Source organism: Ictalurus furcatus, chromosome 1 (assembly GCF_023375685.1).
Source record: "Ictalurus furcatus strain D&B chromosome 1, Billie_1.0, whole genome shotgun sequence".
Classification (NCBI taxonomy): Eukaryota; Metazoa; Chordata; class Actinopteri; order Siluriformes; family Ictaluridae; genus Ictalurus; species Ictalurus furcatus.
The window spans coordinates 13,915,691-13,939,066 of record NC_071255.1 but is presented as its reverse complement, the minus strand read 5'-3'; the positions used below and the strand labels follow the sequence as shown (position 1 = coordinate 13,939,066).

General features: G+C 39.2%; 1 protein-coding gene across 2 annotated transcripts in view; it reads left to right on the top strand.

Moving 5' to 3' along the window:
- fhod3b (formin homology 2 domain containing 3b) overlaps positions 1-23,376 on the top strand; it is a 126,401-nt gene that overhangs the window by 2,190 nt on the left and 100,835 nt on the right. For both annotated transcript variants that reach the window (XM_053627418.1, XM_053627427.1), the window contains exons 2-3: positions 9,659-9,765; positions 16,776-16,840. In XM_053627418.1, coding sequence (XP_053483393.1) covers positions 9,659-9,765; positions 16,776-16,840 — 172 coding nt within the window. The remainder of the gene's footprint in view (positions 1-9,658; positions 9,766-16,775; positions 16,841-23,376) is intronic.

The following is a 23,376-nucleotide window of genomic DNA, read 5'->3' as shown; positions in this document are numbered from 1 at the left end:
TGAACACTTCTACCTACTTGTGCTTTGATCAGATAGGTTTCCTCGAGTTAAGAGGCAAATCGAATGATGGCCGTGATGCAGGAATACACCCTTGATGGAACGCCAGACCATCACAAGGGATCATTCACACACATGCGTTCACACTTTCGGGCAATTTAGAGTGCTTGATTTTTCCACTGGCATTTTTGGGGAGGTGGGAGGAAACTGGAGAACCCAGAGGAAACCGACATAGACACACAATCTCTGATAAAACAGACATGGTGCATCTAGCCTGGCCAGTATGCTTCGGTCGTATACACTAAAATCCACAGAAAACTGTTTTCAGAGAAAAAAGTCATACTTGGGAAATGTCCCCATTGCAGTACTTTATATTTCCCACTAAGTCTTGGTTATGATGTCATTTTTAAAAACGTATATGCATTTCATGTCCTTATACCAATTGGTGATCATTGCCTAATTGTAGTCTACCTCTTCATTTCTGAGGCAAACACACCATTAACAACTATCCAGATGGCTCTGAGAGGAAAGTCTAAGTACGGTATATCACTAGAGGACTATTTGATTATGGGACTTTGCATGCTCCACATAGCTGATATGTTTATATTTTACGCATTCATGCCAAGCACCTGTGTTCATTTATCTCCAGCCTCCAGAGCTGCTGAGAGAGAATGTTCAGCTCTGCTTGGGCCCCGTGTTCAGTTCAGAAGTGCGTTCCAAAGCCAATCATATCCTCTGTCATCTTGGTTTGGCATTGGTCTTAAGAATTAAGGCATCACTGGCAGATTCATGGTGCTGTAGATGCTATATATTGACTTAACCCTATCGATAGTTTCCTGGAAGAGCATATCTGGCTACTATAGACTGCTAGTTTGATAAATAAGTATTGAACTTTAATCTTGATTGAACACTTGCCAAGTATACATAAGATCTTGCAGCAAACCTGATTATACAGGATCCTTTTATCCTGTTACCCAAAGACCATATGATGCCTTCTTAAGCCTCTTCTGTTCTTTCTGACTACAACTAGGATCTGACTCATTTGGCTACCCAGTAGTCTCCTAATTCAACATTTCTTCTGCTAATTGCTAACGATGAGAGACTGGCAACAGCAAGGAATGCACCATCCCAAACCAAACATGGTAAAAGAACCAATTTTCTATCCTCAATCCTCTGCAGTTGAGCACTCATCATAGAGACTCACGCAGCTAACACAAAGCAGAGCATTGCAGGGGAAAAAGGTCTGCGGTGCCCAGGCAGGCCGATGTTATGAACTCAGATGATATCTAAGCATTTAGCATCTGCTTGTCAGTGAACCATTTGGCCTTGTCGATCTGAAAACAATCTATGGTTGCCATGTTTGTTTGCTGTCTTCTCTTGAGAGTGTATAGCTACATGGCCGTTATTTTTTACTGTTCAGTGTTTTCCATGACACAGAAAGTTTGCTTAGGGGTTTAATTACAGTAGCAAGTACATGACCCTGAGGTAGTTTTTTTTCTCTCTGTTCACTATAGGTATAGCTTTACATCCAATATACTGCCCATTGTGTGTTTTAGCAACAAAGCACTTCCTATATAGCATGTACCAAAGAATACTTTGTAAAATGAGAGGCTCTGTTACTATCATGGTCAAAGTCAGGGGTGTCCCAGGTGGTGTTTTATGAAATAGCCCACTCCTCAGATGACACATTCAAACTGTGTTGGTCCACTATATGTTAAAGTGTTATGGGTGTGTGAAAAGGAAAGGTGGAAGAAAAGAATGGTTCAATTCAAAGTGTGAAGATAACTGCTTCCCAGTGCAGGTGATTTGCGTAAAGAAGGAGTGCCTGGACACTGTTTGTTAAGTTATTGCTTCCTAATGTTACTGTGAGGTGAGAGGAAGGGTGATGAATTGGTAAGCTGCTAGAATGAACTCACCCATATATAATGTGGGCTGCGGAACTGTTTTGGTCAGTTAATGAACTGACAAGGTCTGGGAGCAACATTAATTTGCTTGTTAAATGGAAAGCGGCTTCAGAAGTGGCCCCCTATTCAGCCAAGTATAATAAGATAATTACTATAATCAGGTTAATAATAATTGTCTTTCTCAGCACAGTGTATTATATTTTTCCACGTGTGAGATTTAACACACATGCACACACATAGAATCTTTTATTGAATACAGCCTTTCACTGAGGCTTTTTTTTTTTCTTTTCAGGAAGCCTTTTCTGTCTGCACATGAATTTCACCGAAATTACAGAGTGCTGTAATGAGAAGTTATGTTAAATGCTGTAAAATATAGGCTAGGCCTTCATGTCTGTGGCTGCAGTCTGGATTAGCCTTAGACATTGTTATGTAGAGTTGAGGTTTTGCAGCTCTGCGGCATTTTTTCTCTACACTTTTCGCCGCTGTCTGCAGAAAAACATCCACCCTGAGAGCTCTCAGGGCTTCATGCGAAGGCCTCTCTGTAGCATGTCCCTTTGAGGGGTGGAAGATTGCTCTTGTGGTCCCTTCCACACCACTTGTGCATTTTAATGAGATTGCTAATTGTGCACTTCATGTTTGGATGGACACCGCAGGCCCTATTATAACCAGCGAACAAGAGACGAGCTTGTCTTTTGTGTTAATGTGCAAGGCGAGATGACTATGTCTGCTTTCGACTAATTTAGCAATGATAAAATATCCTTCTGTTTAGCTCTGCTTTTGATGTAGAGTCACGCTTCTATATTTCTGAAGCTGTAAAAAGTGAGGATAGTGATTATATGTCTACAGGTGTTTGTTCCAAATCCAACACGAGAGCCAACAGCTGATCCTTAACAAAGAAGGGGCTGAGTGTCCCTGTGCAGTGATTTAATAATGAGTAGACTTTGTAGTGGACAGACAGAAAAGATTTCTACTAGATTTTAAGTGTCTAAAAGTAAAAAAAAAAAAAAAGGAAAGAAAGAAAGTAAGAAATTATACAGTATACTTTCAAACGCATGCTGTGGTTTATTTTGCCTTCATGTTTGCAAAAGCCCTGCTTAGAGATTAAATTGAGGATGAGATTGAGCATGTGGATTTGGAGGGTAGTCTTGGTTCCCAGTGAGCTTTTTATTTTTAGTGTGTCCCGGCCTCAGGCTCTGCTCTGTGGTTGGAGGGAAAAGGCCAGGTCTGGCCCTCAGCTTCAGTCTCCTAGCCACAAGGTCGCGAGGTCACAATCTGGGTGGGGACACATCATCGCCTCCATGAATCCAGGTGCTCAGATTAGCAGCTCATTCACGGATCTGTGTGTTTCTAGTAATGTGTGACAAGAATGTTTTATGTTGCAAGACCATTTTAGACATGGTCAAATTCATATCTGCAATATCACAGGGAGGGGAAGGACGGGAGTGTCCCACCTACCACTGGTCTACCACGGACTGGACTGTTTGCTTTCACCAGGAAGCTGTATATTCCCAAAGGACTCAGGAGTGGTTGTGTTAATGGGTATATTTTGATTTTACGCACTGCACTTTCTGTTGTTTGCTTTCAGATTAATATGTTAGCCTTTCCTTCGAACTCTTTCAAGACCATCAATGGCATCTCTCCAGATGTAAAAATGTGTGAGGTGTCAGTGTGAACAGCGGCGAATGTGTTTAGATTAAATCATATATCATTTAAGTGGTTAAATTGAACCAGACAAATCTTCCAGAGTCTTTTTAAGAGATTTAGATAAACACTATCCAAAGTAAGCACAGTATGAGTTGAACAAATAAAAGTTGTATAAACATAATTGTTTCACACACAATACAGATCCTGGCTTTAGCTGCTGTGACAGTCATATGGAGAGTCTGGTTGAGACTTTTGCGGATTTCTTTTGATTGACCCTCGGTTTGACTCTGTTCTGACAGATCCCACTGTTCTGACACTGTTCTGACCGATCAAGCAGAGCTAAACCTCAGTTGTAGCAGCAGTGTGAAACTCCATGACTGACTCACAGACTGATGCTTATCACTTTCCCAGGTTCATTCTGGGCCTGTTTGGTAATCTAAACTACCTGCGTTGGGTTTCCACCGCTGAAATATTTGGGTCAGTCTGCGACCGATGGAGCACAGCTGGATTCTCCAGGAAGAAAAAAGGGAAAAAAGATTAGGTGGCTGGGTTTTTTCCCTACTAAATGACTTTGCCAAGGCATGAGGAAGCAGCCAGTTTTGTTGGACTCATCAAGTTGTAAATACAAGCATGGGTGTCTTGGCAGGAGAAGGAAGTGCAACACTTCAGTCTCAGGACCTAATGTAAGGGCGTAACACATACTGTACAGTACATTAGCATCCGGCTACTTGTTAACACTATTAACAGAAACTTTATAGTCCTATTCTTTAATTTAATGGCAGTTCAGGTTTCTCAAAGACTGTTGTTAATTGTAAACTGTTGTCTACAATTTATATTTCTTACAGCAAACACGTAGGTGTCAAATGTAGAAATGTTTTAAAGTTTAGGGACTTTAGTCTGTAATGTAAACAAGTCTACAGAGACTGCTGAGCTGAGCGATGGGGTGAATGAGCTTGCCATTTGTCTCTGTTTTCTCTTCTTAAATGCTCATTTTCATGCCACACCCGTTCCCTACCTCTTTCAGGCATGCCCGTTCATGGGCTTTTAAATATAGTTGGACTAACTTTGGCGCATACATCTGGATTTCCTGTCCTTTCAGCTTCCGTACTGTAATTTATTCAGGAGTCCTTCTTTTGGTCAATGCCTTCACCTGCATCTGCACTATGATCAGAACATTCATTCTGTGACAACTGCAGAATGGGAGTTCTGGGGTGCTCTCTTTGTAGCAAAAAAAAACCAAACAAAAAAAACAAGACAGTAAAACACTGTCATGCTCAGATGTGATGCAGAGTCTCAGCACCACTTAGTTCTCACAGATAGACCTAGTTACTGTAGGCATCAAAGCTTTTTTAATGGCTTTACCAGTTAGCATCCTCTCTCTTCTTTTAATTAAGTTACTATAATTAGTGCAGCAGGATGCTGAACCACATCAGAGCAGCAGAAATGCAGCTGAGGTTAGGGCTTGTTTTACATTTGTTTGCTTTAATGACCTTGCCCGCCAAAATATTCTAAATTCAAATAAGAAAGTAGCACCCTTCGATCATTCTTTACCTGAGCTACCGGTTTCTGCACTCTGTACAAAATACAATAAATAACCACAACAGGGCGTTCTGTTATAGGAAAAAAAAATCATGCGATCATGTAATGCAGCCCATTGCCACCCTGAAGTTGATGGTTTTCCAATATCAGCACATTTCATTCCTCTTATACCGCAGCAATTTAGCAACCATGACAAATATTTTTTTTAATAAAAGAATGACATCATGCATTTATAATTACATTTAATGTTATGGAATGTCTGCAAGACAAGTTAGTTCCTGTTACCACTTACATTATAATATAGTTTGTTTCTTGATATTTTTCTTGAAGTTTATCATGTTACCAAGAAATCATAAAGCACAAAGAACCTATCCTCAAAACTCTTCTTTAATGTTAAATGAACATCTGCGTAGACAAAGAGTCACCATGTTAATGATTTTCTTTATTAAATAACACGTTTATGAGTTTGTTTATTATTATTGTAAAATACGTGGCGCGTCTGTCGTGTAAGTTCCTGTGAACGAGTTATAATGGAAATTATAGCGTATTAGAATGAGTACATTAGGGTTATTCTATTTCAAGTGGTCCAATAATTGCAATGCAGGTTGTTTGACCATTTAAAAAAAAATTTTGATAAAAATATTTTGAAAAATTATTTTGATGAAAATGTAATCACCATTTAACTACTACTGGTTTAACTACTAACTTTGTGTCCTGGCACACAACAAATTTTGGGCATACAGCTGTTTACGGAAACCTCAATATTTCAGACCAGGATGGGCCTAGCTTCTTGGAACAAAAACTGATCTCTAGAGCAGATTACAAGAGCTTCTGACCTGTAGTCACGTAATGCTTTTATCACAGGAGAAACAACACCACAGCTCTATTTATGACACTGTTCATTTGTAAAACACCCAACTAAACACTGTACTTCCGTATTTGGATAAAATCTATTCACACATACCAAATGTACATCTGTACCAACATGATAAGGCGGTTTGGAGTTTACCTCCAATCTCAAACCCACAATTTTTACAGCAGAATGCTACTGTAGAGGACTTATTTCTGTGAAAATTTCAGATTTGTATCTGGATCCCCTCTAGATATTTTTTTAATGTACTTTCTCACCCCCCATTAAATAAGAGAGGTCTCAAACCTGAAAAATTCACACTATACTTGTCCAGGTACCCCTTAAAAAATTAAGACTGCAACTTGAACACTTCTCATTATAAATTGACTCTAAAAGTGGAACTGTGAGCAGTCTTGAGCGTTACATTTGGACTTAAGTTCTAAGTCTAAGGAACATGAATGTGCAAAATGTTTATATGCGTACCTATACCTTGTAATGTGCTCTAGAGATCAGTTTTTTCTGCTAAGGAGCTAGGCACATCCAGAGCTCAGATATTGAGGTGTCCGTAAATAGCTGTATAACCAAAATTTACTGTGTGCCAGGACACGATGGCCATCGTAGTTAAACCAAGTAAAATAATGCAATGACAATACACAGAGATAATCACTCAAAAAAATTTAATAGAAAGATTAAAAACAGTTGAGCAGACTGCATTAGACCACTTGAGATGGAATGACTGGACTGGTGTCAGAGATGGGCTGATAGAAAATGTAACAATACCTTCTGACTAATCAGGTACAAGACTGTACTCTGGTAATGACAATTTAGTACAGTACATTTTTTTACTTCGACTTTCACAAGAGAATGAAAAACTTTGCTATTTGAATTGGATTTTTACAGTGAACATATATACATAAAGAAATTTAAATATAAAATTTGCTGCACTTGCTTTCTAGCCCCTTCTGTTTTGATGTTGATTTGCTCAGGAGTGACAAGGTTTTGGCCAGCACTCTGAGGAATATAGCTGTTAATCCTATTACCATGAAGCTCACATTCTGTTCCTTAAGACAATCTACATCAGTGCCTTACGGACAGACACACGGTGAACTATGTTCTTACACAGCGCCGGACTGAAGTCAGTCTTGGACATCTTAAAATTGTTATTGTCGTTTAGTGTTATAGATAGATAGTTTTACGTAAAATGATCCAGAACCTGCTCTAATGAGTTTGTGTTATGAGAGATGGCCCAGACTGCACTTTTTATCTCCTAATATCTAGACATTCCATTGTCTGATTGAAAGGTCATCTGGAAAGTCAACTGGACTGAAGATAAGGTTGGCATAACGTCATTTTTTAATAACAGCTCAAATGCAAACTCCAACAAGTGTTTTTAAGCATGACACACCAGAATTAAAGGCTGCATATAGGTCAGAACCTGGACCTTTGCGATATGACCTCTGAGGTATTCTAGACATGTTAGCTTAAATAAACTCCACATATTACCAGCACGTTGAGGATATTCATACCCGTCCCTGGGGCTGGGCTTTGCTCGGACAACCAGCAGGCTTGTTCAAGCCAGGGAAGGTTGGGGCTTGAACTGTGCATGTGTGTGTATAATTAGCATGTTTAAAATTGGGGCTGACCTGGCTGACTTGTTGATTGACAGATCACACTGCACTCTAACTCAAGCCCCCTGGGAGGCTTCAAATCCTATCATTGCACTGTAATTGAGTGTCAACAAACAGACCTGCCTCCAGCAGGGGCCCGGTAGAGCTTAAGAGCAGACCTCATGAGAACAAACCTGATTTGATGTCTCACAACACTCCCATCACATGTGATAAATTATTTATACATGAGGCTTAGTTAGTTAAAGAGAGCGCTGTGAAGCCAGCGAAGTGATGACAGCTTAGCTACTAGGATAACTAAATATTTACTGAGTGAGGTTAGTGAAACAACAGCCGGAGAAACATTGCCAGTCAAAAGTTTTGAATACCCAGTATTCATATTCAAGAAACTGATTGAAGTTATATAATCTAGAATTAGAAAATCTAAGAAGAAATAAGTATAGGTGAAATCATGACATGTTTGTAAGTTTTTATTTTATTGTTTTAGATAGACCTATCCATCCATCCATCCATTCATCCATTTTCTGTACCACTTATCCTACACAGGGTTGGGGGGATCCTGGAGCCTATCCCAGGGGACTCAGAACACAAGGCACGGGGCACCATGGATGGGATACCAGTCCATTGCAGGGCACAATCACAGACATATTCACACACCCATTCACATTCTACCGGCAATTTAGAGATGCCAGTCAGCCTACAACATGTCTTTGGATTGGGGAAGGAAACCCGGAGTACCCCCGAAGCACGAGGAGAACATGCAAACTCTGTACACACAGGGTGGATCCGGGAATTGACCCCCCAACCCTGGAGGTGCGAGGCAAACATGCTTAGATAGAACTAGATTTATTTAATTGATTTCAATTTAATTTATTTAAATAAATCTATATCTGAAAAGGCTCATCTCGATCACTTTAATGAGCAGACAACATATATTTTGTCTTATGGTTGGTACAAATAATGTCTAGTATTTGCAGTCAACTATATCTAAAATATAGACTTACATTAACCAGTTCTCCAATGAAGGCTTTGCCATTTCTCATTTTTGAGAATTAATTAACTCAGTTTGCACTGAATAAGTCCTTAAATATGAAGATTTAGATATTTGATTGAAGACCATAAATTCTTCATTTAATTGCCAATAATGGGTAAACTGTAAAAAAAAAAAAAAAAAAAAGTTTAGTTCAAATCTTTTGACTGCTAATGTATTTGGTTATTAAATGGAGCTGGCATAATATTTAATAACAAATAACAATATTTCTTTTCCCTTGCTCATCTTTACACACTGTACAGACAAGATTTGAGATTTTTAGAAAGCATTTGGAGATGACTACAAGTTAAAACAAAAGTAATGCCTAATTGCCAAAAAGCAAACATGAGGAAAATGAAACAAACTAACAAAAACACCAACAACAGAGAAAAACCTCAAATAATATACTAAAAAAAACCTCAAATAAAATAAGACAAAAAACAATATAGAACTGAACCAATACAACTAATCAAAAGGACCAAAGAACAAAAACCAAGAGACAATAGCAAACACATGAAACTAAACCCCATGGACTAAAGCTAGAGTGGCACAAACGCTGCATATGGTGTGTGTGTGTGTGAGTGTGTATGTGTGTGTGTGTGCATATGGAGTGCTGAATCAGCTACAGAAGAGAGCTGGAGATCTTGAGCAGTTATAGGAGAGCCTGGGATTGGTGATTCTGGGAGTTGGAGTTCCTAGAGATCTGAACGTTGAAGACACAAGACAACATGCATACTGTCCAATCACTGACAGTGTGCAATTCAGATGAAACATGACCCTGACCATAAAAGCATTCCACTTATAGAGCAAATGTCACATGCCAAATTTTATGACACTGTTTTGTTATAAAATGTTTTTACAGAGTTTTCCTTATAAAACAGTTACATTAATTACAAGGTTATAAACTGACAAGATCATTTCGTCCTCATAGCTACAGAGGCTTTTGCATCTCTGCTGTAGTAATATAATTCTTTTGCTTCTTTAAAGGCACGTATTTGACCACGATCTTGTACAGAAATGGCTTATGGAAAAATCTTATGGAATGTATGTGCATTTTTCCTTCCTGCAGCTCGATGACTGTGCTCTGCAGCTGTCTCATAATGGAAGCTACCTGGATCTGGATTCTACTCTGGCAGAGCAGAAAGATGAGCTGGAGGGCTTCCAGGAGGACGGAGGGTAAGCACTGGGGTCCTGTTTTGTTTTGACCAAGTTATCCATAGCATATTCTATAACGTATAACATATGTTTGGGGAAAAATGTTGTAATATTTTGCATTCCTATTTAAGGTTTCGATTCTCTCTTTGGGCCAGGGTAATCATTGGCCAGCAAAGTGTTTCCAGAAGTCGGCAGTTTATTTTATAACGAACTGTATTTAAGTACTGAATAATTCATTAGTCTATTCAACATTATCTAAAGCATTACATTTTAATGCACACAAAGCCTTCTTATTACAAGTCAAGGCCCATAATGAGTTCCAAACTGTTAAATAACATTCCTAACATCCCAGCATTGTATCAACTATTCATGAAAAAGAATCCTTGGAAGACACCCATAGAAAACCGGAGTTTGGTTTTACACGTTATTACATTGGGTTTAATATTACAGTAGATGTTAAGCATGAGGTATTTGAATTCTCTGCTCTGTAATAAATCACTCAAGAGTTTTGGTCTGATCTGTGAGCCGTTACAGTATGGTAATCAGATCTCTGATTGTATGTGAAGGCTCTGAGGTATACATGGACCCTGGGACAGGGGTCACGACAATGTGATCATTGTTTTTCAGCAAGATTTTCAAATCTCTAGCCACAAGGATCTGTATTCATTTCCTGCTCACTGAACTTCACTGGCTAATTCGGTTCTATTAGGAATGATCGAGATCTTTAATGATAGAGCCAACCTGGTTCATGTCAAGTGACTGAAGTAATAACTTGCCTTGACCTTTACAGTATATTAAACATTTAGCGGCAGAAAGACCTGAACTTTTCTGTAGCATATGCATGATAGGGTGAAGATGATACAGATACTTGTTCCCCTTCCAGAACATTTCATAAGTCTGAATAGACTTGTACCTGTGAACTGCTGAAAATCTTAAAGATTTTCATGTGCTTATGCCATGACATTTATTCACAATATGCTCAAAACATCTAGCGCTGTTTGACTTTATAGTAGACTTTTGACTTTTTGTTTGTAGACGAGTAAAAGAGTAATGATTTATAATCTCACAATCCAGGCTCCCTTTTGAGTCGGGTTCATCTCAAAGTTTCTTTTTCATGTTATCTCAGGTTTCTGTCTGAGTATATATTGTTAAAAGTGCTATACAAAAAATAGGATTCAATGAAATCATTCGAAGGCTCAAAGGTGCAGTGGCACATTTGTTGCTTATTTGATGTCAGTCGTCCTGGTATAACCATAAGCAAAAATCTTCAGTTTAGTCTGCATACCTGCCCTGTGGCTTACATCAAGCCCAACTGCTAAAATACTCTTGTCCAATGCTCTCTTTAGACATTATGAAACCTTTCTGCAAAGGCTATCAGAAAGGCCTAACAATCTCAAGGCACCTTCATGTCGTACCACAGATTTTACATGGCAGTCTTTCATCCCATGACTCTGAAAATACCTTGGCTTGATCAGCAAGAGTTAAGGTGATGCCATATCCGCACATAAAGGAGCCTGGTATGGCTCGAATGTAATCACATCAGTTAATGAATTCCCAGAGAGGACGCTTATCTTAAACCTTAATCGTGGTTTTAAATGGCCGTTTAACCCTTGAAGTAAAGCCACAGATCTTTTTGTATCTAGCTAACAGGCAACTATAGTGCACAGGCCAGAAGAGTAACTTTGGTACAAATAGTCATAAACAGCACAGCATATAGAATACAAATGCAGTCTTTGGACCATTTTATTAGATGCTCCCAGTTATCTTTTCTAACCACTGAGTTGACACAGCCCCCAGGATCCATCCACCACTGTTGATGTCAGACTGGCTGTTGGCAAGTGAGTCCGTTATTCAACAAGACCACAGGTATTTGTAGATATATTTATGTAAACGTAGAGGCCGGCCCTGTCCAATGCCAGTGTGTTTTCACTGGACCAGACTCAATGTCAGTTTGTCGATTGGAACCAAAGACATTGAGAGTAAATGGAAGTACTGGAGCCTAGAGAAGAGGCAGAATTCAACCACCTCTGCGCTCATTTAGCAGAGGCAGGGCAGTGCCAACTCTTCTCTCTCTCTCTCTCCCTCTACCTCTCGCTCTTTCTGTCTCTCTCTAGACCCATGCAGAGTGTCTGAGTGGGCTGTAGAGAGGAGAGGAGGACTGCATTACTGTTAATAACAGGGTAATTCAGCACACAGTGCTTTTATGGCCTGGATAAGCTCAAGTTTACAGCCCCCACCATTTACTGCTGTTGTGTTCTATGATTACTGAGTTTAAAATATGAACGAACTATGCAGTTAAATCAGACCACTTTGACCTTTTCTGTCTTCCAGCTGCTATCTCATGCAATGTGGTTCTGAATTAGGACAGCAGTATTTCTGTAGTAAAAGTAGTACGTAGAGTGAAAACATATTTCTGCTTAAGAACAATGACGATTTTTAATAAATGTTTCATAAATCCCAAGCTCGAGTTGTTTTCCTGAAAACGAGAGCTCTTTTTTTCGGTGAGGATTGCGGGTAACGGATACAGTTCACAAGTTGCATTCCACAGGTGCCTCAGTCATATGTAGTCATTTTGGGACCTGATTAAGGAAAGATCCTCTGACGCCTCATTCTGCAAAGTGGATATATCCATGTCAAAGTGGGTTAGTGGCCATAATCACTACCACACCACAGTGTCATGGAGGAGATCTATAAGCAATTGTGACTCAGGGCTCCATCTCCAATTCTGCATCGTTGTTAATGTTGACCTTAGTATTGGCAAAACTTCAGCACATTCCAGAGAATCACTCTCAGTCTCCTTGTCTCCTGAGATAAAACTCTGGAAATTAATGAATAATAGCAGAATCTCTCTATTCCGCTTCCCTTTCTTTTCCTTTTTTTCCTTTACCTCTTAAATTGCTGCTATTTTTTTCCTGGCTGGTTTGCTGGAGTAGTTGTCGTCAGAATCGGTTAGCCTCTGGCCCTGGAGAGACGCCTAGTTCCTTTAATGGGAAAGCTTTGAATATTTGTGTGGATTACATGGATAGACGGGTAGAACAGTGCTCAGAGCTCAGCTGGGGTGGTGGATCCATCTATTATTGTTTTAGTAAATGCAGGCAAAGGTGCAGTGGCTGCAAGTGTACAAACAGTGAGGTTGTGAGTACATCCATGCGATTGCTGTATTCTGTCCTCAGTGACCTTGGGGACTGGGGATTGATTGTTGGTGGGGCGGAAACTAGCAAACGATGAAACGAGGAGAGATACAGAGAAAATTTGTTATACAGAATGCAGTATTACCATACACCCTTGCCAAGATTTTATAATTTTTCCCCAGCTAGGTCCAAATCTTGATTATTGGAGATGAACTGATATTTTGTTTTCCATACTCATAACATACATTGTTGGGAATACATACATCAGTATTGTCTACATAAAATGGTGCCACACTAGCTGGACAAAATACATACGTGGACAAAGTTGATTACGATCACCTTAACATCTTATCTGGAAGGGAGAGTGTAGTACAATGTAGTACAATGCGATGCTTATTCTACCATGTAACGTTGATCTTCCTGCTGTGGTTGGGAAACTCAGCCCGTAACGGTTTCAGTATTATATGGCCTGAGTGTCAGTATTGGCCTGTTATTCTTGTTGGCATTGATGCTTCAAGATTATTATCAAATGTTCACATAGAGTCAGTGACCTATATATGATTGGGTTAGTGTTGCCATGTGAATAAAACATTTGTATAAAATATTACAGTATATTAATCTAATTTCGCTTCATGGTCTATATGTAACCACATTCATATCATACAACACAGAATCCACATAAGCTTTCCATTTATGAGTGTTATGATGGAAGTAGTGTATAAGCAAACATCAGGCATCTCCACACTTTAGTATTACCACGTGATGTAGAAAAATCAAATCTGTCAGCTTTGGCCATCACAAGCATTGTATGGTATGTATGGTACTGTACATGATCCCTTCTCAGTCAGTTCCGTTCCATGAGGCATTTTTGTCTGCCATTTATTGTGCAGGCATCAAGAGTCCAGAACAATCTGATCTAACACATCTACTAAACCTGGTAATAAACTAGTGAACTCGATCGGGTGTTTTTGAACTGTGAAGACACCAAACTTCAGCCCTCCAGGACTGAAATTGGCCACCATTGATTAGGAGGAAATGGTTGGTTCTGAATACGGGCCGATTCTGCAAGCTAGCCATCTAAACCTTGCGCACTCTTTTTCTACCATCTTGTGTACTTTTTCCCTTTCCCTGGTTTTTGCTTTTTCTGCCTCTATCAGTGGGACTTCGTAGATGATGTATGTCTATAAACAGGAGTGTAATACTTAGTCAAAAAAAAGACAGGGCAGAGAGGCTGTCTGGCAAGTCTCCACACACACCAGGAGAGACCGCATGGGGCCTGGATTAAGCCAGGGAGGTTTATGAGTATAAATAAAAAGTAGTGTGTGGCTATCTCGGGGGCAAGAGGCTGCTGCTTGCCTCTGCTCTTTCCTCACCGCACATTTTCTCTTGGCGTCATGGCCAATACAGGAGCAAGGCTCTGCTCCATCAGCCATGTAATGATAGACCTATATGATATTCATGTTCATACAATTACCCTAATGCTTGTTTGTGTTTAACATGGCATTCTTTCATGATATATCTAGATAAAAGTACACAACATCTTTCAGCTCTTTCTATGCTTTGAGTAGGAAGTATCTTTGGATGATAAGGATAAGCAGGACTGATCTTGTTCTCCTCAAAACAAAACTCTTTTTCCTCTTCGCCATGAACGGATTTCAGGTTGGAGGAGCGCTTGGCTTGCAATAGAACAGAGTAAGCGTGTCTGCGTTATTCGACTCGCACAAGCATGTGCTAAAAGAATGGAAAAATCCTGAGTCATCTGGCTAAAGAAAGGAAATTCAGTCCAACTAAACCACAAGCAAGGAAGGCTGTAGATGATACACTGTTTATCACACTTTGCTAACCATTTCCATCATGCATTGGGATTGTTTGGGAAGTATATCCCAAAGATCATGCAATTGCTGTTCATGCAGTTCAAGGATAAAACAGAGCTGGTTCTGGATAACAGTGCAGTAGATGAAGGTTTTATTGTAACCCTTTGGTTACCTCTATGCCTCCAACTTTCTCAGTAGTCATAGCTCATATTCTCTTCAGTTCTTGCTCTAAACATTCACTTATGATAATGATTTCCTTGGGGTGTCTCATGCATATTGTAAACCCCACTGTTTAATTTGATAATGACTGTGCAGGGCAGTGAGGACCCAGGTTTTGGTTAGTAGCTGGGATAATGTTGCAAGCATAGGGAAGCACAAAGTTCATTACCAAATAGATCCAATTACTGATTAGCTGCAACAGTACAGGGATTAAATTACACACTGGTGCCATGTTGCTTTAGGAAAGGCCATGCTGATATACCCTGCCTGTGCGGCCTGTGCTTATGGATTCATACAGGCTTGAGTCCTGTTTTTCTGTTTGTAATTTTATTGCATTTTCTTCCCACTTACTATGTGATTATGCGCTGTCTATGTATATCTCGGTCTATTTATCTGTGTGATAGTGTTTTTGTTTATAAGGATGCAACATAATGATAAGACTAGCCCTGGATTCTTTTTAATTGAGCCTTGCCACCTCTGGCATTCTGCCGAGCAGAGTATCAGACATCTTTCCTGGTATACAGCCTGTATAATGCAACAATTTTGTGAAACTTCAATGGTCCAATCTGTGAACCTTCAGTGGCAGAGCTGAATGTATGTTGATATGCATATAGTAATGATTCGTAGTATCCTGTTCCGTTTGTGCCAGTATCCTCTTTCTTGTCCATGTTCATCTGATACTGCCTTTGTTTGCTTTTGCAACACTGTATTTTCCGTGGAAACTTCATTTGAGGTCAATGTGGTGCAGTAATGCCCCCAGCAATAATGATTTCCATATTGAATTCAATTCATTACAATTCCAATGGAACTTTGTAGAGTGAGCATCATGTGCCAGTAATTGGTAACACTTCATGTCTGTGCAATTTTGGTATTTGGTTTTTACTTTAAATCATTTCTATGTATAGTGAAGCACAGTTCATATATATATATATATATATATATATATATATATATATATATATATATATATATATATATATATATATATATATATATTAGTTTTCACAAGTGTCAAAGCTTTCTTCAGTATTCTCAGTCTGCCTGGTGTTGTCCCTCTGAGTCTCTTTTAGCAGCAATAAAGAAGTCATAGGAAATCAGCAGGGTCCAAGCTGTCATAAGGTCATGTATTTGACACTCAAGCCCACACATGGGTACATTCCCCCAAGGCGAGTAGCTCAGCCAGACCTGACCCTAATATAAGACCATTCGTAACAAAAGGAATCAGGTATCCTGAACTAGACAGAGGTGTTATTGTAATTTGACATGCACAGGATGGTTTGACTGTGATGGTTTTTATTGCTCATTGGTTAGTTTCTAGTAGTTAAAGATATAATAAATATTATTCATCAAGGATTCATCACAAATTACAGGAGAGATATACAAAAATTAAAGGTAAATCAAGTGGCTTCAAATAGATACCTCAGTGACTCAGAATTCTACTCAGAGCTCAGAAAAAAACCCCACCAATAAAGAAGATAAACTAGGAAGTAGATATACAAACATTAATGATGGATCAAACAGGAAGCATGTGTTAGGAATAAGTTGGGAGTCATAAGAGCGCACTGCTGAGGATGCCTCATCATAATATGTCATTTAAACCAGCTTTGCATTTCACTAGCCTGTGGGAAAGTATAGAATTTTGTATGGATTAAAAAAGACTGATTGAAGTCTGTAGAAAACCTCATGGGTATAAGTGTACACTGAATTTGGGAAATATATATTTTTAATTGTTTTTATACAGGACAGATATATGTGGATTATTTTATACAATAATCCATTTTATCCATTAATTGTATTACTGTATTACTGTAACACATTACTGTGTACTGTATTTCTTGTATAATCACATTCTACCTTCTTTTTTCAGGCGAGGCAAAAAGCACAGTATAATCCTACGAACACAACTCTCAGTAAGGGTCCATGCCTGCATAGGTGAGTAATATGATGCTCTGTTTGCTACAATAATGGATGTGGAAGGTCTCTTAAAGTCTTTATAACACTTGCAATCATAAAGACTAGCCATTGACTTGAAACGCTGACTAAGCCATTTGAGGTATGAGGGCTGTTTCTATTAAAACGTTTTGTTTAAATGCAGCATATTGCTTAAATATAATGCAGTAAGGTATGTGTGAATTATACTGGGTCTCATTGTGGTTGCAAGAAATCTGTCATGTTCTGATTCCTTGTGGGTTTCATATGATGAGGATTTGTGGCAAAGTTGCTCCATGGCTAGTTTGAGCTCTCCATTTTTCTAGTTTATAGTCTTTTTTTCAATAATTAAAAAAATATGGCAGGGTCTCTCTCTCTCTCTCTCTCTCTCTCTCTCTCTCTCTCTCACACACACACACACACACACACACACACACACAGGATTCGCTTACTATCCTTGTGAGGACCTTCCACTGACATAAATTAAAGCAAGTAATTAATGCCATGCTAGACCTTTATCTATGCTTAACCTTATCCTTGATAACCGAACCTTTTGGCTCTTCAGTTTTGTAAAATAAAGGATGCCGTTTTTGTATAATAAAAATAAAAAAGCAGATTTCCTAATGGGGACCAGCCAAATGTCCCCACAAGGTTCCTATCCATTTCCTACACACACACACACACACACACACACACACACACACACACACATATACACGTATACACACTCACTTTTGGCTTCTTGCCACCATATGCCAATCATATTAGGTTTTATAGCCTAAATGCATTCTAATGGCCATTTATAAACGTATTTATAAATCATCTGTAATTGAGACTGTGCAGAATGTGGTTGAGGCTGCGTAATGGTTTACTCTAATGTTAGGCTGTGTGGATCTGTTTAGCTTCTTCCATCTGGTTGAATACTTGTAAGCCAACTTTATAGATGGTTCTAGCAGAAGCATGGCAGGAGTAATGTGCGAACCCAGAGTCTTACCTGTGTCCTTGTCTCCAGATTCTATTAGCTTCTGAACATGTTTGGATCATGTCACTGCTTCAGTGTTGATTGTTATGGGCCTGGCTAGTGGGCCCATGCATTTATATCTCATAAATCTCCTGGTCAACCCCCCACTGTTCCTACACAGCCATGATGGAACATATGGGGCGTGTTAGCAGCCCTGCTGAAAGGTCAGACCAGTCTGCATTTCATTTGTAGACCACCTGAATGGTCTGTGCTGCCTGCTCCCCCACAGTGGTATAATGGTTCAGACCTTAAACTGGCTGTCAGTGACTTGAGAATATTGTTCAGAAGTTCTATTGCTCTCTCTTGAGCATACACTTATGCAATAAATGCTCATATTACTCTCATATACAGTAGTTTAGATATAGTTGCTTCTAATATAGTATATTATACTCTATTTAGTTGTCTTGGGTACTGATAGAATCTTGTATTTAGCTTGTTATTAGGCTCTGGTGTATGCGGATGGACACTGTTATGACCGTCTCCATCTTGGAAGAGTCCTGTAATTATTTAGTCTGGATTCGGCTGTTGTCTGTGTACAGGATCTTGTAGCCAGTGTTTAAGACAGATGTCAGCTTGTAGGCAGTGGCACATTCCCAGCGGCATGGTGCAGAGCAGCCAAGCACACGTGGCTCACACAGTCTCCATTCGCCATAGGGCTGAGGGGAAAATCTAACCCGTAGTCTGCAAAACCCATTAAATCGAGAGCTGTCAGATTTTAATTTGTACTTGTGCAAAACGTGTTATTTAAGGGCACAGACGAGAGAAATCGCCCGGAGATTGAAGCTGAAGAGTTATCTCTCTCAGTCATTCCTCTACTGATTCTTTTTACTGATTCTGCATGCAAAAACCACCTGTGGAAACTTTTGGAAAGTCTAAAACTATTTGCCGGAGATTTTTTTTTTCTTCTGTCCAGTAGTGAAGGCTGCCTGAGCTGTTGGTAAGGTCTGAGAATCAGACTGGAGAACTGCTATGAGCCAGGCCTGCTTAGGCACCTGCCCCAGTTTCCTCTTCATTTTTTTCTGCTCTTCTGCTGGAAGCCAGTTTGCTGATGAAAGATGGCTAGAGCTTAATGCTGTTTCTTTTTGCTTGGGACTTGCAGAATCCTTTCTGAAACTGCTGTGTCTTTAAATATTCATACTCATTCTTTTCGATGTGAGAACAGGTGTGGATAAATTTAGCTAGACCAGTCACATGTTTTAGTTGTCCAGAAACTGTCTACGCTTAAAAAGCAGTAACTAAAATAATATAATAACACTACTAACAATACTATTTGCTAGTTTATTAATACAGACTAAGACTAAGCAATGGAAATTAAGACAATCCTCTCACAAAGTTTCTAAAGAAGCACCTCATGTTTTGCTTGTCTCTGCAGTATCATTATACTACCAGCTTATCTGTACCCTTAGAATGTACAGATAGATCCTAAATATCATAGACATGTTTAATTTCGCATCTGCTTCCTTGTTCTCCCCCCTTCTCTCCCTGGGACCTGTCATCATTCCTGGTAACAATGATAGGATCACTATTCCTGACCGGCTGCATGCCTGTGTGCCTTTAAAGCGCTGTCTGGGGGAAAAGGTGGACCCTGTGTGGATAAAGGAAGTTCTCTCTAGTGTTGGTCCAAGGCTTAGTATAGGGATGAGAAGAACGAGACAGCTGGGGCTAAGAGGATGAAGATGTTTTGACTAAGACGACACCCACCTGTCACTCTTTACTAGGTTGTGTGTGTGTGTGTGTGTGTGTGCAAGATATAGACAGAAATAAATTCTTATTTAAAGCTATATAGAATACGGTGACTGTAGGACCCTCTATGTAAACTATTTCCATCCGCTTCGTGTCACACTGTTCTTTGGATGTGATGAAAGGAATGCATTTGCAGGTATTATGGTATTCATAGTCATGCCAGCAGTATAACTCAGGGCATGAAAGTGGAATGTCAGCAGGTCAGGGCAGGGTGAGACTGATGACACACAGTGAGGACTACTTTCTAGCACTCCATAGCCTTTCATTTACCAGGACTGCACAACTGCACCAATTGAATCACTATTTAATTGTTCTTATGAAGAGAAAGCAGTTCAGACAGCTTTCCTGCGGCAATGGAGCCTAGCTGATGTAGACAGTTCATCTAAATTGAACCAGCACTTCCCCAGGGTCCAAGTTTAACAATCAATGTGTTGACGATCACAGATAAAGCTGTTTATAATCATATTGTTTATTTCAGGGCATGGTAAACATGGCTTAGTCTTTCGTGAGTAATCCCTGTCATTTTAAATCGCTTGTGGGGAACCTCAAGGGACTGAAGCAGGGAGATCTGGCGGAACAGTAATGTACACAACAGTTTACGTTCTTTACTGCTAGTGAAAAGCACCAATCATCATCAGATGGTCGATTCTTTGAGCCCACAGGCCACCACACTGCCTCAGGAGGTGAACGTTGGCTCTCTGACAGTACCCTAATTCAGGCACTGTAATCATAGACATCAAGACACATCTTAGACACTTTTTCTTAAGCACAATTAAACAAAAGCGATCATAGTAATTTGTTTAATGCTAGGTCCATGGAATCAGCTTTGACATATGCACTGTTTCAATACCGTTCAGTTTAGCTTGCACTCTTATATCCCAAATATAAAATATATTGTTGGTATGATAGAACAATAACTTTCCACTGCACACCTTTGGATAAAGGTTCTGAGCTTAATAAAGGATTTCTGAAAGGAAATATTTTGTCGAATACCGAAGAAAACCATTAAGGTTTTTAGATTGAACCTTTTTTTGTCCCAGTAGGTACCCAGATAAACAAGAGTTAATTTAGTTAGCACATATACACCAGTATTCTGCAAAGATTTTTACTCTTTTTACACTAGTAGGTCTTTGAAGGAGCATACTCCTGGGCAAAAGAAACTGGGCCAAGCCCAAAATGGTAAACTATTAAGATTTTAATGTTCTTACCAACAAATCACTGGTGAGGAAATTAGCAACAATTAAATAAATAGATAAAGTAACTTAGTATGGGATAGCTTTTCCCTTTGTTTTCCTTAAATGTTTAAGCCTTGTGGGTAAACTTGCAGACAGCTCATTATTTTTATTTTATTATTTACTTTATTTTAATTTTGTACAGTCATGTGTTAGTTTGAATTTTACATCAAACATTTTCATCATTATCATGATTTTACCTTTGCGTATAAGAAGACTATATAAGTGAATTTCCTTGTTTCTAGCTTTTCCCAAAACAGACTCACTGCAGCTAAAGTAAACATGCAAATGGTGGCACAGTAGGTCTCAGGAGTGCATTCGCTTCATGCTTGCTAATTTTCTGACCCATGATTTGTTGTTAAGATCATTAAAAGCCCATTTGGGCTTGGCCCACTTTATTATTATTATTATTATTATTATTATTTTATTTTGTTTACCCAGGAGTATATTTATTTTAATAAATAGACCAGTCCAAACAAAATGATGCAGAATAGCAATTATATAAGGACACAGATATCTTTATGGAATTTATTAACTGTGCACTCAGATCCTAATGTGACTCTAAGTGAGTGCTTTATTGAAAGCATATGTGCTTGGAGGGTAAACATTTTAATAGATAAAAGACTCATTAACCATGTTAGTATTAACTGTAAAATATAAATATGTAGCATATAACATTAAAGTGTCTGATTAAGTCTTTGATTAGGTTACATTTAGATTGCTCCAAAAAAATACAGTGATTCCTACCATTTCTTAATTCACAAAATACTTAAATAATACATAATAATAAATAATATATATTTTTGATTCACGTATTATCCATTCCATGGATTGATATAAAATGAGGATATTTAAACAAGAATGCTAAAATGTAGGATGTTTAAAAAAAAAAAAAAAAAAACTAAACAAAACCACTTTGTAAATAAGTTTAGATTTCCAGTACTAGTTCTCCTGCTGGTGTCCCACTGCACATCAGAGCCTTTATAATGAAACAAAGCTGCTGTATCACATCTGTGCTCTGCAAGAAACTTCACCACAACAGGTACTCTGAATGATTTTAAACATGCACGGAATCTCCTGAAGTTTCCATTTGACTTTGTCTTGAACAGTAGCGTAAAGCTCCCAGTCTGCTGTTCTATGGCCACTTTACCTCAGTGTAAATTCAGTGCAGAGATTGATGGCGGTGGAGTCTTGATAATGCATCATAAGCACTTTCTTTCTCACCGTATTTTGTTGACATGTTCGTGAGAATGCTGAGGTTTCACTTTGAGCTCTGTTTACTCTTCTCATCCCAAATCCTGTGATCATCCAAATAACCAAATTTAACCAGCACTTCCACAATGCTGTGGTTTAATGGTCCAAGTGTTGAACATTACAGATGAGGCGGCATAGAAGCATGATGTATATTTTAGGGCATGGTAAACATGGCTGATGAGCCACGCAGCCTTTCGTGGGTACTCTCTGTCATTTAGCATGCTTGTGGGGAACCTCAACGGACTGAAGCAGCGAGATCTGGCTGGAACAGTAATGTACACAGTACAGCTTATGGTTTCTTTACTGCTAGTGGAAAGCAACAATCATCGTCGGATGGCTAATTCTCAGAGCCCACAGAGCTCCACACCGCCTCAAGAGGAGGTAGACTGTGGCACCGTAATGATAGACAGTCTCTCATGTGAACATTTGACTGTGGACTAGATCCTCGGTGTGCGGGGAGAACTGGCTTTCGTGGCTCCCGTGAGAGTGAAAGTGTTTACCGGATGAGCTAATGGTTTACTGAGGTCCGCTGTGCCAGCGTACCACTTGACGCTGTGCTTTGTTATAATCAGGGCATGATGGCTGGGCTACGCTATGTCAAAACAGGACCAGACCTGTGATTCACTTAGGGCAAAGTTTGGTGCCATTAAACCCAGACAACGTTTATTTCTCTTAACCTCTTCCGTACTACAGATAGACCCTATGTATTTTTGAAGTTTTTAATATAAATCAAGCAGCGAGCTCCTATGTGGAATCAGTTCCATGGTTTGCACTCAGCAAACAAGCAAAAGCTCTGAACATCCTTAATGATCCCTCCCTGTGGCTCCATTTAATTCAGACCCCCTCATGGTCGATAGTTAAACGCACATTGTAGTTCTCGCCCCATAACACGGATCCAAAGCGATGGGGTATGGCTTGTTGGCATAGTGTGCACTTAGCACTAGAGCTGGATATATAAATGCCACAGAAGCAGTGCTATTTTTTCACTATTCAATTAAGCAGAGCATTTAAAGGCGTATACTATTCTGTGAAGTTGACACACTTTTCTAATTAACCGATCTTTGACATTGCTTGTCAGTGAATTATTTTTCCAATTATACGCTCTCTATAAAAAGGAGGCCTACTGATTTAAGAGTTCGGAGAAGAGTAGAAACAGTACTAGCAACAAAATGAGCGTTTATAAAGTCATGTTTCACTTTTTCCATTCCGGCTCACAATTCACAAATTCAGACACAGTCTAACTTCCCAATGCCCTCTGCTATGATTTGGGTAATTGTGCTTATCCTGTG